This window comes from Nicotiana sylvestris, chromosome 8 (assembly GCF_000393655.2).
Source record: "Nicotiana sylvestris chromosome 8, ASM39365v2, whole genome shotgun sequence".
Lineage (NCBI taxonomy): Eukaryota > Viridiplantae > Streptophyta > Magnoliopsida > Solanales > Solanaceae > Nicotiana > Nicotiana sylvestris.
The window spans coordinates 216,388,956-216,403,926 of record NC_091064.1 but is presented as its reverse complement, the minus strand read 5'-3'; the positions used below and the strand labels follow the sequence as shown (position 1 = coordinate 216,403,926).

The following is a 14,971-nucleotide window of genomic DNA, read 5'->3' as shown; positions in this document are numbered from 1 at the left end:
AACCAAAATTAGATATTTTGCTATAAACATTAAAAGGTGTCTATAAAATATAATTTTTTAAAATGGTATTTATTTAAAATAAATAAGGTGTTAATTTTTGCTATAGGAGGTAAAAATTCTTAAATTAATCGGTGATTCTAAATTTAATTTGTTCAATGACTGCAAGCATATCCTTTCTAAATTGGGTAGTTCATGACATTTGGCTTCTAATAATATTACGTCTTGATATTTTTTGGGAAAAGGGCCAAATATATCCCTTTATTTTGGGATATTGTTCGCATTTAGCTTTTATTATACTATCCAACCAAATTGGCCCCTAATGTTATACTCTAGAGCCAAATTTACCCTTACAATTAGCAAACTTTTAAAAATTATCCCTCAGTCCGTCAGTGACCCAGAATCTTTCAAATTATTTTAATTAAGTCATATATTCTTCTTCTTGATCCATTATTTTCGAAATAATTGGCAATTTACCTCTTTTCTTAATTGAAAATTAACAGAGAAAGAAATGTTAAAATAATACAATAGTTAGTAAACAAAATATAGTAAATTGAAGAATCTAAATTACGTAGCTTGTCTAAATTTCAAAAGTATTTACAACACCCCAACTTTAATGAATTTGTTGCACCAAAGGTATGGAGACTTTGCTAGTATTAGTGATAGAAGTTGAAGTTCCTTGGAGACTTTATATTGTTGAATTCACTTTGCTTTAATCAAATGTCTACGCAGTGTGCACTCTTAAGTTAGTCGATCGAATTCTATACTAACCAGACAGTAAATATAATACATAGTAATAAATAGATCTATTGAATTCTATGTGTGCATATAGTTGAAAAATAATTAAATTTAAAACTAATTCCAAACTCATTATCACAAGAAGAGAAGTGGGTGTATTGGTAATTAAAAATATCCATGAATAATTTGTATAGTCTAGTACCTTTAGCATTCACATCAATAGTAATTTCTGAAAATAGTGGAGCAAGTAGAACAACAAGAGATTTAAATAAAAGGAAATTGAGAGATTTAGTTTAACTAACAGATCAAAGGGTAATTTTTAAATTTTGTTGATGGTAGGAGTAAATTTAGCAGGATAGTAGGTAGGGGTAAAGTTGACTGGATAGTATAAAAAAGGTTAAATATAAACAATATCCGAAGTAGAGGGATATATTAGGCCTTTTTTCTCATGTTTTTTCTATACTTCTCTTTTCAATCAAATAACGAGTACTTGTTTTGAATTAATTTGATCTCTTTTAGTTCTTTTCTTTTTGTTTGAGTCTGAAAAATTAATTTCATGAATCACGATTACAAGTTTGGTTGATTGAATATAACTTTAAAGAGTAATGCTGAAGTAACCCGACCACAAAAAATCGTAAAAATAACACGGGCTAGCCAGTTTTCGGACTAATCATTAAAATATCCAACGTTTGTAAAATCATTGAAAAATAACCAATATTTTGCTGCAACACGGAAAGTTCTAGCATAATATACTGGAAATCGGTGCACATGTATATGAACTTTCAGCATATTATGCTAGAACTCCAACACGTGGAAAGTTCCAACATAATATACTGGAGATTGGAGCACTTGTGTATGAACTTCCAGCATATTATGCTGGACCGGTATATTACGGTGGAACTCCAGTATATTATGTTCGAGTTCCAGTATACTTATGCTGGAACTCCATTATAATATGTTGGAGTTCTAGTATACTTATGCTGGAACTCTAGTATATTATATTGGAGTATTTTCCGGATTTTGAATCGTTCAGATTTATTTTTACATGAAAATTGGCTAAATTTCGATTACTTTTGAAACAATGGCTATTTTTAAATGACCACTTGTAAATTTGACTATTTTTGAATTTCTCCCAATTTATTTCGATACGGTATTAGTATGACATTTTTAAAACCAAAAAGTGTAAATAAAAAAAGGGCAACCCAATGCACAAAGCATCTCGCATTCACGCAGGTCCAGGGAAGGGACGCACCCCAAGGGGGTGTGATGTAGGCAGCCTACTCTGATGCTTGATTCCACGGCTCGAACCCGTGACCTATAGGTCGCACGAAGACAACTTAACCGTTGTTTCAAGGCTTCCCTTCAAAAAGGTAAATACCAAACCGAGATCTTTTAAAACCGTACCAAATCGACCGATGAACACCCTTAGCTCAGATGAATGTAATCACAATAGCAGTACAAATTAAATGATAGAAGCAACATAACTATTTTTCAAGGTGAATCATGGAAAGGATATGTTTATCTTAAGAGAACTTGATATCATGTACAGATAATGGGGAGTTTAATATTGTCCATAATTCAATCCCTCAGAGATCTGCTTTGCCAGCAACTTCCTCATCACTGGAGGCATATTCTTCTTCACTTACCTCTTCATCACTAGATTTTTCTTCAGGTACAGCCCCAGCATCTTCACTCTTCGCGTACTTTTCGCAATACTCTGAAAATATATCTTATACCATAAGTAATGAGGCAACTTAAACTGGTGTAAAATTCTTGATAATTTGGAAAGAAAGGTTGAATACATCAAAAGTATAGAAAAGGTAAGTGAACTGGTGTAACTTAACACAAGGTTGAATACATCAAAGGTACACCATAGGCAGTCGAACTTTTTCAACCGGAGTAATGAGGTATAGAAAAGGTAAAGAGCAAAAACAGCACCAAAAGGTGTTATAACAGCATCTAACCAGTCCAGATACTTAATTCTTCAACAAAATAAAGTGTTTGGATAAGGAAGTACAAACATTTGTATCTAATGGACAATTAGGAAGGCAATCAGTAGAAACAAACGAAAAATTAGCTGTTTGAGTTTCGTTAAAGTGGAGATCTGTCTTCTAATGATTCAACAAACGTTCCGGTAAAGACATAGTCCCTTTACAGCCAACACGTCAACCGAATAAGCGATATAATATAACTTAATTCGTGGAAGAAACGCTTCCAATCTTTTTTTAACCAATGAAAGTTCTGAGTTCGTGCTTATAGCTGCTTTCGCTAAATTGTTTTAAGCCCTTTCCATCGTAACCCCTTAATAGCGTGTGCGCCTGGTAGAAAAGATCCGGGGAGGTGGAGAGTTAGGGATGGCAGCAGATGAGAGAAGGGTTCATAACAGCAAAAAGAAGAGCCAAAGTTAAGGCCAGAAAAGCAATCGTTGTTCCGAAGTCAAAGGCACAGCATCGACGTTATAGTAAAGTTGAAGGGCACACCAAAAGTTGGAATATTGGCAAATGTGAACAGCAATTGGGCATGAACCAAAATCATTCAGTTAAGGATAGAAATCTTTAGCCTTGGTATTGAAGGTCAAGGTCATGCAGGATGTGTACCCTGAAGGATGAATCATACATTCCACCAGGAATGCCAGAAGCCGCTTTATTTCACAGTAGGTCCGGGGGGGCGGGGGGAATGAATCATATATTCCACCAGGAACCAAATTCGAAACTTTATATATTTTGAAAGGGAAAACTGAGATAACCCAAAAACTACACAACTTGAATAGAGATGACATCATGCAGGTTATTTGAGCTTTCGTTTTGGACTTAAAAGAGGGTTCCTCTCATTTGTGGATTGGAGGCAGTAGCTAAGAGTGACAAGACACACCGATAAAAAGGAAAAACGGGCAAAGTTAAGCTAAAGGCAACAAGATGGCCAAATATCCCATTTACATTTGGATTTAATTCCAAATCTAGCAGATACATTTGAATGAGAACTATGGCCATAAAATAAGTTTCTTTCCTTATATTTCTTACCACATGAAAGGATATATGGACATAGCATCATCTGCTCTCTAACACCACCATCTGATTCAAAAACTTAAATAGATTCTGATTTTGTTTCGCCTTTCAAACTACATCTTGTCTGCTAACTTACTCAACACAAATGAAGCAATTCCCTAGGTTTTCATTTGCCACAAAAACATTGTAGTAAGTACCTTCACAAAGGCAATCATTTTAACACCAAATCGTGTAAGTCTGTACCCTTCTACTGAGCATCCAACAGCCCCTAACTCACCGCACTCAAGTTACCTTCAAACTCCATGTGCCACACATATTCTTAATCGACCATTATCCTCACACCATCTATACATGTAGAAACTGTCTCAAACAAGCCGCACTCGTCTTTTCCTGACATTCAATGTCATATAGCAAAGACCCTATTAGTTGGAGCAGATATATTAAAATCATTCGTCTGTTCCGTCTATGAGATAGCAAGTTGCAACATTTAGTAGCTGCCGATGTGGCATTCATGTCTCTAGTAAAACCATAAACTACTCTTACCTTGAGTCTCCTTTAGCACAGCCTACACCCATGGTCACATGCTCAAAAAACCTACACGCTTCCTTGCACCCTTGCACGTAGTACTTAGGTGCTTGTACGTACAGAGATTGCATCTTCTTGTCTTTCTCCCGACCACAATTGCGCCTCCCATGGACTATGGCCACAAAACAGGTTGGGAGGCTAGCATTAGCATATGCACAGCCCGTTTCATGTGGCAAGGCTTCAACCTAGACTAGCTAGCTTGCTCGTTGCACACATACATACAATGTGCACATATACATACATACACATGCAATATTGCGTAAGCACCGCATATAAAATACGTTGTGATGAGCACTTAGGATCTCTTGCTCTTTCCATCTTTCAGCTGGGCCCAACTACATGAAATCAATGGTCCATGGGCACTTTCTTTGCTGCATTGACCAGATCTTCATCAATCAATGATTTTACAGCATTATGGTGATAGGCGATGCTATCTACTATCAACAATGCCTCAATCCCACGCTAGGCGAGGTCTTCTACATGAATCACTATTGATAACCAAATTTGTCTTTACAGCAAATTATGAGCTCTCTAAAACTAGACATTCTCTATATCATACTTATTCCTATACTAACATACAAGTCTTTATGGGTTATCAAAAATCATACAAGTCTTTATTTATAGATAACAAAAGGGATACAAGTCAAACCAAATTAAAAGTATTCCTGGCAAACACCAATTTTCTACCCAAAAGGGTCAGGAAAAGCTTTCAAATATATCACACGAGCTTACTCAAGCTAAACATTACATCACATCCTAAGCGTGCAAACAAAAATTGGTGATAGGCAAGGCAACTAAAATATGTATATGCTCCATTCAGGGCATCACACAAGTCAAATCCACTGCGAGTGCTAGATTGATAATTTGAAGGTTTTTACCTTTCACCCTTTGATCATAAGTAGTACGATCACGCATCATGAGAGCTGCAGCCTCGCCATTCAGAGGATCTGATGGGTTAGGATATAGAAGAAGTTGGGGAAGAAACACTTCAAAAACATTTACAAGATCTGCAAAAATGAAAAAGATAAACATGAATTCTTGAACCCAAAAGTATCACTGGAACGAGCAAAAGAATCTTAGAAGCACGAAGAACTGTAGAATGCCAAACTACCAAACATGGGGCTCCAGGTCTGATTGATAACATCTAAGCAAACTGAACCTGACCTGTAAATTTAAAGAACACGAAAATGTATATTAGGATGACGTGTCTTTCACAGGTGTGGCATTAAGTGCCAGAAAATGAACTAATAAGCAAAGATAGTTTGCAGAACCACTCACATTTCATCAACATTTGGATGGTAAATTCTGTTAATAAAACCAATGGAAGGCGACTTGTAAGGATAGACATCAGGGAGCTCTACTCTCACTTTCCACACACCTCCCTGATAAGGACCTATTGTAAGCATCGAGAATCAACATTGTTAGAACCAAGTAAAGATGGTCATTTTGTGATCAAACTTCCAAAAACAATCTCAATAAGCAAGCAGCTGACACTAATCAACAATCTCGCATACTACCACTGCAGCCGCAGTAAACTATAACAACAAAAAAAAAAAAAAAAAAGTGAAATCCCACAAGTAGGATCTGTAGAGGGTAATGTGTACCCGGACCTTACTCCTACCTTATGAAGGTAGAGAGGTTGTTTCCGATAGACCTTCGGCTCAAGAACGGTGAAAAGGAAGCAATAAACAAACAATAACAACAAGGTAATAGGACAACTGAAGCAAATGGCACAAAGTGTAATAACAAAGATCTAGGAATACAAAAGTACAAGAATAGAGCCAATACTACTTGTAAGAATGACACACCGTGTAATAACAAGGAACTAGGACAGTAATCTATAAAATATATAAATCTAATCCAAAGACAGACATAGAAACAGGGTTCTTAATTTGCAATCTGAAAAATAATTTAAATTGAGTAAGAGCAACAAAACAACTCCAAAAAATTCTTTATCAAATGTAGTCCAAACGGCTAATTCGCAAGTGAACATTAATTAATGTGATCAGTACTCTACAACAGGAATGAAATGACATGAATAGAGTTGGAGCAAATACAACGGAGTCATATAGTTGACCCCAACTAGTTTAGAATTGAAGCATATTTGATGGACTGATAGTGCTCAACAACATAACATGAACCAAAATATTCACAGAAAATCAAGTTTTTTGGGTGCAAAATTGAACTTCACAGCAACCTACTTTTTGTTCTCTGTAGTGGAAGTTCCTATCTTTACAGCTAAATCAGTGACATATCAGCTAAATACAGCTAACCAAATAAATGACCAAACCCAGAATCAAGAAAAAGAGACCTCGCTCAGATAAAAACACATAAATACGCATTTGCACACACACACACCAAAAAAAAAAAAAAAGAGCAAAAGAAAAAAGGCGTAAAGAAACAGAATTTACTCTCTTTGGGACCATGAAATTCCACATAGAACTCTTGCATTCCATCATTGATCATTTCTACTTTGTAATCAGTCATCATCCTATTTTTTCACGAAAACAAAAACCCATTTACACACAAAATCAAAATAAAAATACCCATCAAAAAAAGATTAAATTTTGAGTTAAAATTTACAGTTTCATCAAGTCCATTTCTCTGCGTTTGCTAGGGGAAGACATGATTTTGATTACTCCCTTTTTCCTTTTTCTTTTCTTTTTCCTCTTTTGCTTTTACAGATTGAAAATTAACAGCAACTAGGATTTGAGAGTATGGGTTTTATTAGGTATATATATATAGGTGTGAGAAGTAAGAGGAAACGTAGAGAAAATTAACAATAGGGCGGTTTCAGATATGAATGATCAAAAGGAGGGACTTCTTGTGTTATTTTTGCAGTGGCTAATTTACACTTTTGAGTCCTTGAACTATTAATGTCTTTACACTTTTGACCCTCTTCGTTTTTTCATTTTTCAATCAAACAATATTACAATTTTCGTTTTTCTTGAAATTGTGAAATGTCAAAGCATAAGATAAATCAAATGACTTGGGACGAAAGTAATAGATAACAAAAATTAATTAAAAGGTGCATAAAATCCGGTTAAACATGATGTTACTCAAGAAATTTAACTTTTTCAATTTTAAGATATTAAATCTTTTGTTGTCAGTAGCTCTGATACCATTTGTATCAAGTCAAGTTTTCATATTGCCAATGTGAGACTCTGCCTAAAGTATGGGGTATTATAGCATCATTATGGAATAGAGAGAAAAAAACAAGTTAAATAATTGATAAGAGAAAAATATCATGCATAAGTTGAGCTAGAATCTAATTTTTAGTACTAATATTTTTCTCTTTCTTTACAGGAAATAATTAAACTAATAAAAAAAATGAACAATGAAAAGAAAAAGTTCACTTTTCAAATTTACAAAGAAGAACTGTAATGCTGAAAAATTAAAAGTAAAGTGGTGTATGCAACTTTACAAATGATGAAAGTAGTTGTGCACATAAAAAAAGTTCAAGCAAATGTCCACCTGCCGATTTGGAATATTACATTTCAACAAACTTTACAACTACAAGCACTTGTAAGTTGCCAATTTGGGAAATATATGTGAGAAATCAATGTACATAATACACTATTCCATCAATAAATAGTGTTATATTGAGCTTCTCATGAAGAAAGAGAATTGAGAGGAGAGTTTCTTCTTTTCCTTGTTTTTTTTTTCATTACTTTCTTTTCTTCTTTTAGCTATTACAGTATCTTCATTTCTAGTTCCGAGTAAATTATAATGTTGGAAATTATTCTAGCACCTGTTTTTAATTAAATAGGGGAAAATTATCCTCTTGAATATTTCTTTCTATTTTCTTATTTAATAAGCAAGAATATTTTCATTGTCAGTACTAACTCCATTATGGAGTAATTTTTCTTGTGTTGGGAGAGTGATGGATCTTAATATTTCTATATAACAATAGATATTATCCCTCAATTTCACATGTTTGAGCTGAAGTTTTTCATTTGAATTTTATCTACTTTATAGTTAGGTGTTATTTAATTTGTTTAACATATATCTATTTCGTACTATATATTAACTTCTTACTAATTCTGTAATCGAAAGAGGCGGAAGAATAATATAGTTAATTTTGGTATTGATAGATGTTAACTTTTATTTAGTGACATCTAACTCTTATATGTTAAAATTGATTCTACACTTATTTGTAATCCAAAGAGGCGAATATTGTAGTAATCAGTTATAACAAATAGGGTAACCGAAAGGGACTTACTAAAAAGAGCAAGTTTTAGTTTAAACATATATTTATGACTATTTAGTATTACTATTTTGACGATTAATTTGTATAACCGAGAGAATTGCAATTAATTGTTCAACTTAAGTAATGATATATAAATATAATCGTGAGAGGTATTTATACATTTGTGAGAAATAGAAATTAAAGGATAATTTTATCTATTATATAGTAGAAATATTAAGTGAAGTTATGATCCTAACACCTTTTTATTATATTTGTGAAAAAAATATTTTCTATTGCTCTATTCATGCATTTTAATTATTTAATTCACAACTCAACTCTTCCTGGTTTTCTCAAATAGTAACTAAAACAAGAAACGTCTGTAGAATAAATAAACCAATCTTTGTGGGTTCGACATCTTTCTATACTATAATTTGATAGAGTACGAGTTTAAATTTTATACACGCTAGACACTCGTCAATAATACAACTGGAAATTCTGAGTTTTTCATCTCTAATCTATCTTTAGGATAGGAAACACCAATAATTAAGAAGATGTGTATGTGATACATATACACCAAGAACTCTATATATATGCACCAAGAATTATTTCTTACTTACAGACGCTATACAAATTCAAAAAAAGAAAGAATTAGAGTTTGAAAAAAGAGAAGCATAACAGAATGAGCGCTTCGAGTTCACCGAACATTTCTAATGAAGATTACTTGGAAATTATTTCGTGGAATGTCAGTCATTGTTATGAGAAAAATACATTAGAAAAGAGGCTATAGAAGTGTATCTACGGATACACAAATCTCACTTGGTAATACTGCAAGAGCGCGAAACACGCATCAAATGAAAAACTAGCACTAAACATGAAAACTTGGTGTTATTGTGGGACAAAGAACGCATCAACTGTGATATATTTTTTAGATATCACAAAGAAAATGCCAGAGGGATTGACAAATATATATCGGTAAATATTCAGTTGATTAAATATCCATTAGTTAAGTTCAAATTTCATGAAGTTTATGGAGATCTAATATATGGTCTAGATTTAGAACCATTAAAATGGACACCACATCATGAGTCACGTAATAAGTTATATGATACATCATGACTTATGATCGAGGGATGCTAATCTAACCCGCCATCAGAGAGAAGCATCACATCTCCAAATACAAAAGGGCCGATGAGTAACTTCATTAATTTTACGGCTAGCCCCGGTATTAGGGGTGTTTATAAGAACCCAAAAAATCGAACCAAACCAATCAAAAAACTGATACTTTTTAGGTTTGGTTTGGTTTTGGTTTTGAATTTTAAAAACCGATCAAAGTTGGTTTGGTTTTGGTTTTAATAAAAAAATAACCAAAAAACCTGAACCAACCCGACTATAAAAGTAGCTATTTAAATTTATTATTACACATATATATATGTATATTTTTTATAAAGTTTCTAAAATTTTATAGTACATATTAGTCATTCGTATTTTTAGTCTAGTTCTTTGCTATTATAATAATCTAATTCTTCGCCTTTACATTCTAGTTTGATTGGTAGTTTCATTTTACTAAGTACAAAAATTTATTTCATGTTAAAAATAATCGATTTTAAATTGAGTACTTAACTTCTTCATCACCATTTGATTCGTTTATCTTCAATATTTCTTGAAAATGATATATTTCTTCAAGAGCAATTGATTTGATAGTGTTACATTGAAAATATAGTCGCCGGAATATGCATTTGGTAGTGTATGTCTCATATTTAAGAGAAAAAAAAACCGATAAATAACTGAAAAACCCAAAACACTGACAAAACCGACATAAATTGAATCGATAAAAAACCGACTCAATTGGTTTTGTTTGGTTCTAATATTTGAAAAACCAACTTATTTGGTTTGGTTTTTTTTAGGGAAAAACTGACCCAAATCGAACCATGAACACTCTGAGTTGTGCCATAGTGAGGGCTCAAGTCAAGTTTTCATATTTCAAAAGTGAGCTCTGCAGAAAGATGTAAGTAAATTTGCAAGTAGATGAAAACACTGGTTGCGATATTACATTACCCTTTTAATATTGTACCTGAGAAGATAAAGTTTTAAAAAAGACAGTAAAGAGAACAAAGGAAGATCTCAAATCTTTTACATTAAAGTTTTAGAGTATTACAAAGTATCAAAGAAAGCTGGAGATGTACTTCATACGAAGTGAAATTTATTTGGTTCCTATTTTAGAAAGGAACAGTCTGTATTTGTAACACCTCAGACTTTAGATAAATCCCACATCGTCAAAACACAAGAGTGGTATCAGAGTCTTCTTGTGTTTTGGCGATGTGGGACTCTGTCTAAAGTCTTGGGTGTTACATACACCACCTCTTATGGGCTCAGCATCCTCGTTGCGGTTTGTCCTACTGCATGGGATTCCCCTACACTCAGTACTGAGGTTTGTCCTGTCCAATCGAGATTTGCATAAACTCAGTTAAACTCTGACTCAACATCGGCAAGGCTGACACAAGAGTGGCTATGATACCATTTGTAACAGACCAGCCCGCTAGTGATATTGTTCGCTCTCCGCCTAGGCCCTCACGGGTTTAAAACGTGTTACTAGGTTCTAAGGCTTGTTAACTTATATACCCAACATCCCTCTTATGTTTTGCCAATATGGGACTCTGTCTAAAATCTGAGGTGTTATATACACTCCCTCTTATGGACTCAGCGTCCTCGTTGAGGTTCGCCCCACTGCATGGGATTCGCCTACACTCAGCACTGAGGTTTGCCCCACCTAACTGTGATTTGGCTAAACTTATTTGTACTTTGACCCACCATCAGCATAGCTGACACGAGAATAACTCTGATACTATTTGTAGCAGACCATCCCGTTAGTGATATTGTTCGCTCTGGGCCTAGGCCTTTATGGACTTAAAACGCGTCACTAAGGTCTAAGACATGTTAACTTATATACCCAGCATCACTATTGTGTATTGCCGGTGTGAGACTCTGTCTAAAGTCTTGGGTGTTACAACATCATTAAGGAATGAAGAGAAAATGTGATGACCCAAAAGGTCATCTTTTGTTTTAGAACCCAAATTCGGGTTCCGAGGCCTTGAAAACCTTGTTTTCTTTCTCCTCAATTTGCGTTTGCATTCTGGGCGCATCTCCAAAAAGCCTTTGTGTGAAATTTAAGAAAGATATTGAATTTGGCCTTTAAAATTGATTAAAGTTGACTTTGGTCAACATTTTTGGTAAACGAACCCGGACCCATGATTTGACGGTCCCGTAGGATCCGTAGTAAAATATGAGACTTGGGTGTATGCCCGTAATCGAATTCCGAGGTCCCTAGCCCGAGAAAGAATTTTTAAAAAAAATTGTTTGCTGAAAAATATAAGGACTTTTGGAAATGAAATGGTGTGTGATCTTAATGGTATCAGGCCCATATTTTGGTTTCGGAGACAGGTACAGATTAAAAATAATATTTAAGTCGAATCTGTGAAATTTGGTAAGAATTGGAGCTGATTTGATATAAATCGTACCCTAGGTTGAGAAAATAGAAATTTTGAACTATCTTATGAATTTCATGAATTTGAGGTTAAATTTGTAGTTGTTGATGTTATTTTAATGATTTGATCGCGCGAGCAAGTTCATATGATGTTTTTAGATTTGCGTGCATGTTTGGTTTGGAGCCCCGAGGACTCGGGTGAGTTTTGGATAGGCCACAGAGTGAGTTTGGACTTAGAAAATTTCTGTTGCAGCTGGTATTTTTGTTGCAGGCTCTGATCTCGCAATTGTGAGGTCAGACTTTGCAATTGCGAGCCTAACATGCTTGGAAATTGTGAGGGCTTTATCGCAATTGCGAAGAAGCCCAGGCTAGCACTTGTTCGTATTTGCGAACACCACTTCGCAATTGCGAAGTCAACAGGGAGGGGCCAGTCATCGCAATTGCGACAAATTGCTCACAATTGCGAGGGGAGCAGACATGCAGCAGGTTCGCAATTGCGAAGCCTGTCTCACATTTGTGAGCTTCGCAATTGCGACATCTGCACCTGAACAAAACATCATTTAGACTGGATTTTCACTTCGTTCTTTAAAATTTCAAAACCTAAACTCCTAAAGGCGATTTTTCTAGAGCAAATTCTTCCTCAAATCATAGGTAAATGAATCTTAAATCTTTTTCTTCAATCTATTTCATCTCAAAATCTAGGGTTTTTCATGAGAAATTGGGTGTTATTTGGTAGAAATTAGGATTTTTGAATTTTGGAGATTTGGACCTCAAATTGAGGCCGAATTTCAAAAACAATTGCATATTTGAGTTCGTGGGTGAATGGATAATCGGGTTTTGGTTCTAACTTCGAGTTTTGACCAAGCGGGTCTGAGGTCGATTTTTGACTTTTTGGGGAAAATAATGGCAAATCTATATTCATGCATTACAATTGGTTTATTTAGCATTTATTGATGTTATTAAGTACATTATGACTAGATACAAGCGAATTGAAAGTGGAATCGAGAGGTAAACCGGTAATTGAGGCTTGATTTTATCTGTGGAATTGAGGTAAGTGTTTGGCCTAACCATAGCTTGGGGGAATAGGTGTTGTGGTCTTGTTTGCTACATGTTAGTGTTAAGTACGACGTATAAGTGTGGTGATGAGTATCTATGCGTTGGTGTTGAACATGCAAGTGGATCTTAAATTATGACAGTTATGCCTTTTATCACTTACTGTTCATGCTTAAAAAGATGTTTCTCCATGTTGAGCAAGTCTTATGATATTGATGAGTATTTGATCATTGTTGAGTATTGACTCAAGTTGAGAATTACTTCGTGAATTTAACTATTGAAACGAGATTGGTTATAGTTGATTCCCTTGCCGGGATGTTATTATTTCTATTGTTGATTCCCTTACCAGGATGTTATTGTTTCTATTATTGATTCCCTTGCCGGGATGTATTGTTACTATTGTGTGGGTGAGGAGGAGTGTAAAGCACGAAGGGTGATGTCGTGCCTATATTGTGAGTGAGTGTTAATACACGAAGGGTGATGTCGTGCCGATATTGTGAGTGTTAATGCACGAAGGATGATGTCGTGCTGATATTATGAGTGTTAATGCACAAAGGGTGATGTCGTGCCGATATTGTGAGAGTTAATGCACGAACAGTGATGTCGTACCATGATTATGAGAGTTAATGCACGAAAGGTGATGCCGTTCCATGATTATGAGAATTAATGCATGAAAGGTGATGCCGTGTCGTTTCTGTTGTTTTCTTATGGTGAGGACGAGAGTAAAAGCACGAAGGGTGATGTCATGCACGTGTTACTGTTTCATTATTTCTGTTGATACAAATATGGTGTTTATTATGCTTCTTTGTTGAATTACTGTTAGAATCTGATATTCCCCGCAGCTTGTTCCCCTTCCCATCGTTATCTGTTATTTCCTGTTATTATTGTTCTGTTCGTATATGACTTAACTGCACATGTTATATGGTTGTCGTGTCCTAGCCTTGTCACTAATTCGTCGAGGTTAGGTTCGGCACTTACCAATATATGGGGTCGGTTGTACTGATACTACACTATGCACTTTTTGTGCAGATTTTGGTGCCAGACCGGTGAGTAGCTTGAGGTAGCTGCCTTCAGTCCAGGGAGACCAAGGTAGAAATGCTGGCGTTCGCAGAGCCTGAAGTCCCCCTTTTCCTCGCTTTAGTTTTCTGTTGTCTCTTCTATTTCGAGAACAATTGTACTTCTTTTAGACTTATTTTGTAGTGAATCTTAGTCATTCGTGGATTGTGACACCAGATCTATGGGGTAGTTATGTATTTTAATTGTGGCACTGTTATATCATTTTTCGCATTTCTTAATTATCTTGTTTTAACTATTATCTGTTCCTGTTTGGCTAATAATAATGGTAGTAAAACTGTAATTGTCGGCTTGCCTAGCTTTCACGAGTAGGCTTCATCACGATTCTCGAGAGTGAAAAATCCGGATCGTGACAGAAAAAACGTGTTAAATAATTCAACTGGAAATTTTGAGTTTTTCATCTCTAATTTATCTTTAGGATATGAAACACACCAATAATTAAGAAGAGAGGTAGGGGATGCATATACGCCAAGAACTCTATATATATGAACCAAGAACCATTTCTTACTTACAGACGCTACACAAATTCAAAAAAAAAAAAAAGAGAACTAGAGTTTGGGAAAAGAGAGAAGCATAACAGAATGAGCACTTCAAGTTCATTGAACATTTCCAATTAAGATTACTTGAAAATTATTTTGTGGAATGTCACTCATTGTTATGAGTAAAATACATTTGAAAAAGAGGCTATAGAAGTGTATCTATGAATGCACAAACCTCACTTGGTGATACTGCAAGAGTGCGAAATACACATCAAATGAAAAACTAGTAGTAAACATGAAAACTTGGTGTTACTATGGGACAAAGAATGCATCAACTGTGATATATCTTTTAGATATCATAAAGAAAATG

The 14,971-nt window shown here is 34.8% G+C and overlaps 1 protein-coding gene across 1 annotated transcript; it reads right to left on the bottom strand.

The window, feature by feature from the left end:
• Positions 1 to 2,125: 2,125 nt before the first annotated feature.
• On the bottom strand, positions 2,126 to 7,095 carry LOC104237891 (ubiquitin-conjugating enzyme E2 4). Its single transcript, XM_009792123.2, has 6 exons — positions 6,909 to 7,095; positions 6,737 to 6,816; positions 5,604 to 5,718; positions 5,437 to 5,489; positions 5,204 to 5,332; positions 2,126 to 2,452 (listed from the first exon to the last, which is right to left on the bottom strand). Exons 1-6 carry the CDS (start codon positions 6,950 to 6,952, stop codon positions 2,322 to 2,324), a joined length of 552 nt encoding a protein of 183 aa, XP_009790425.1. The 5' UTR covers positions 6,953 to 7,095; the 3' UTR covers positions 2,126 to 2,321.
• Between the last annotated feature and the right edge of the window lie 7,876 nt (positions 7,096 to 14,971).

What these genes read in the sequence shown, in the direction of transcription:
- LOC104237891 (XM_009792123.2), bottom strand. Translation starts at nt 6,952, where the DNA reads ATGTCTTCCCCTAGCAAACGCAGAGAAATGGACTTGATGAAACT. An exon ending in ATTTCATGGTCCCAAAGAGA is followed by an intron (nt 5,719 to 6,736) that starts GTAAATTCTGTT and finishes TGCTTACAATAG; the next exon opens with GTCCTTATCAGGGAGGTGTG. An exon ending in TTATGATCAAAGGGTGAAAG is followed by an intron (nt 2,453 to 5,203) that starts GTAAAAACCTTC and finishes ATATATTTTCAG; the next exon opens with AGTATTGCGAAAAGTACGCG.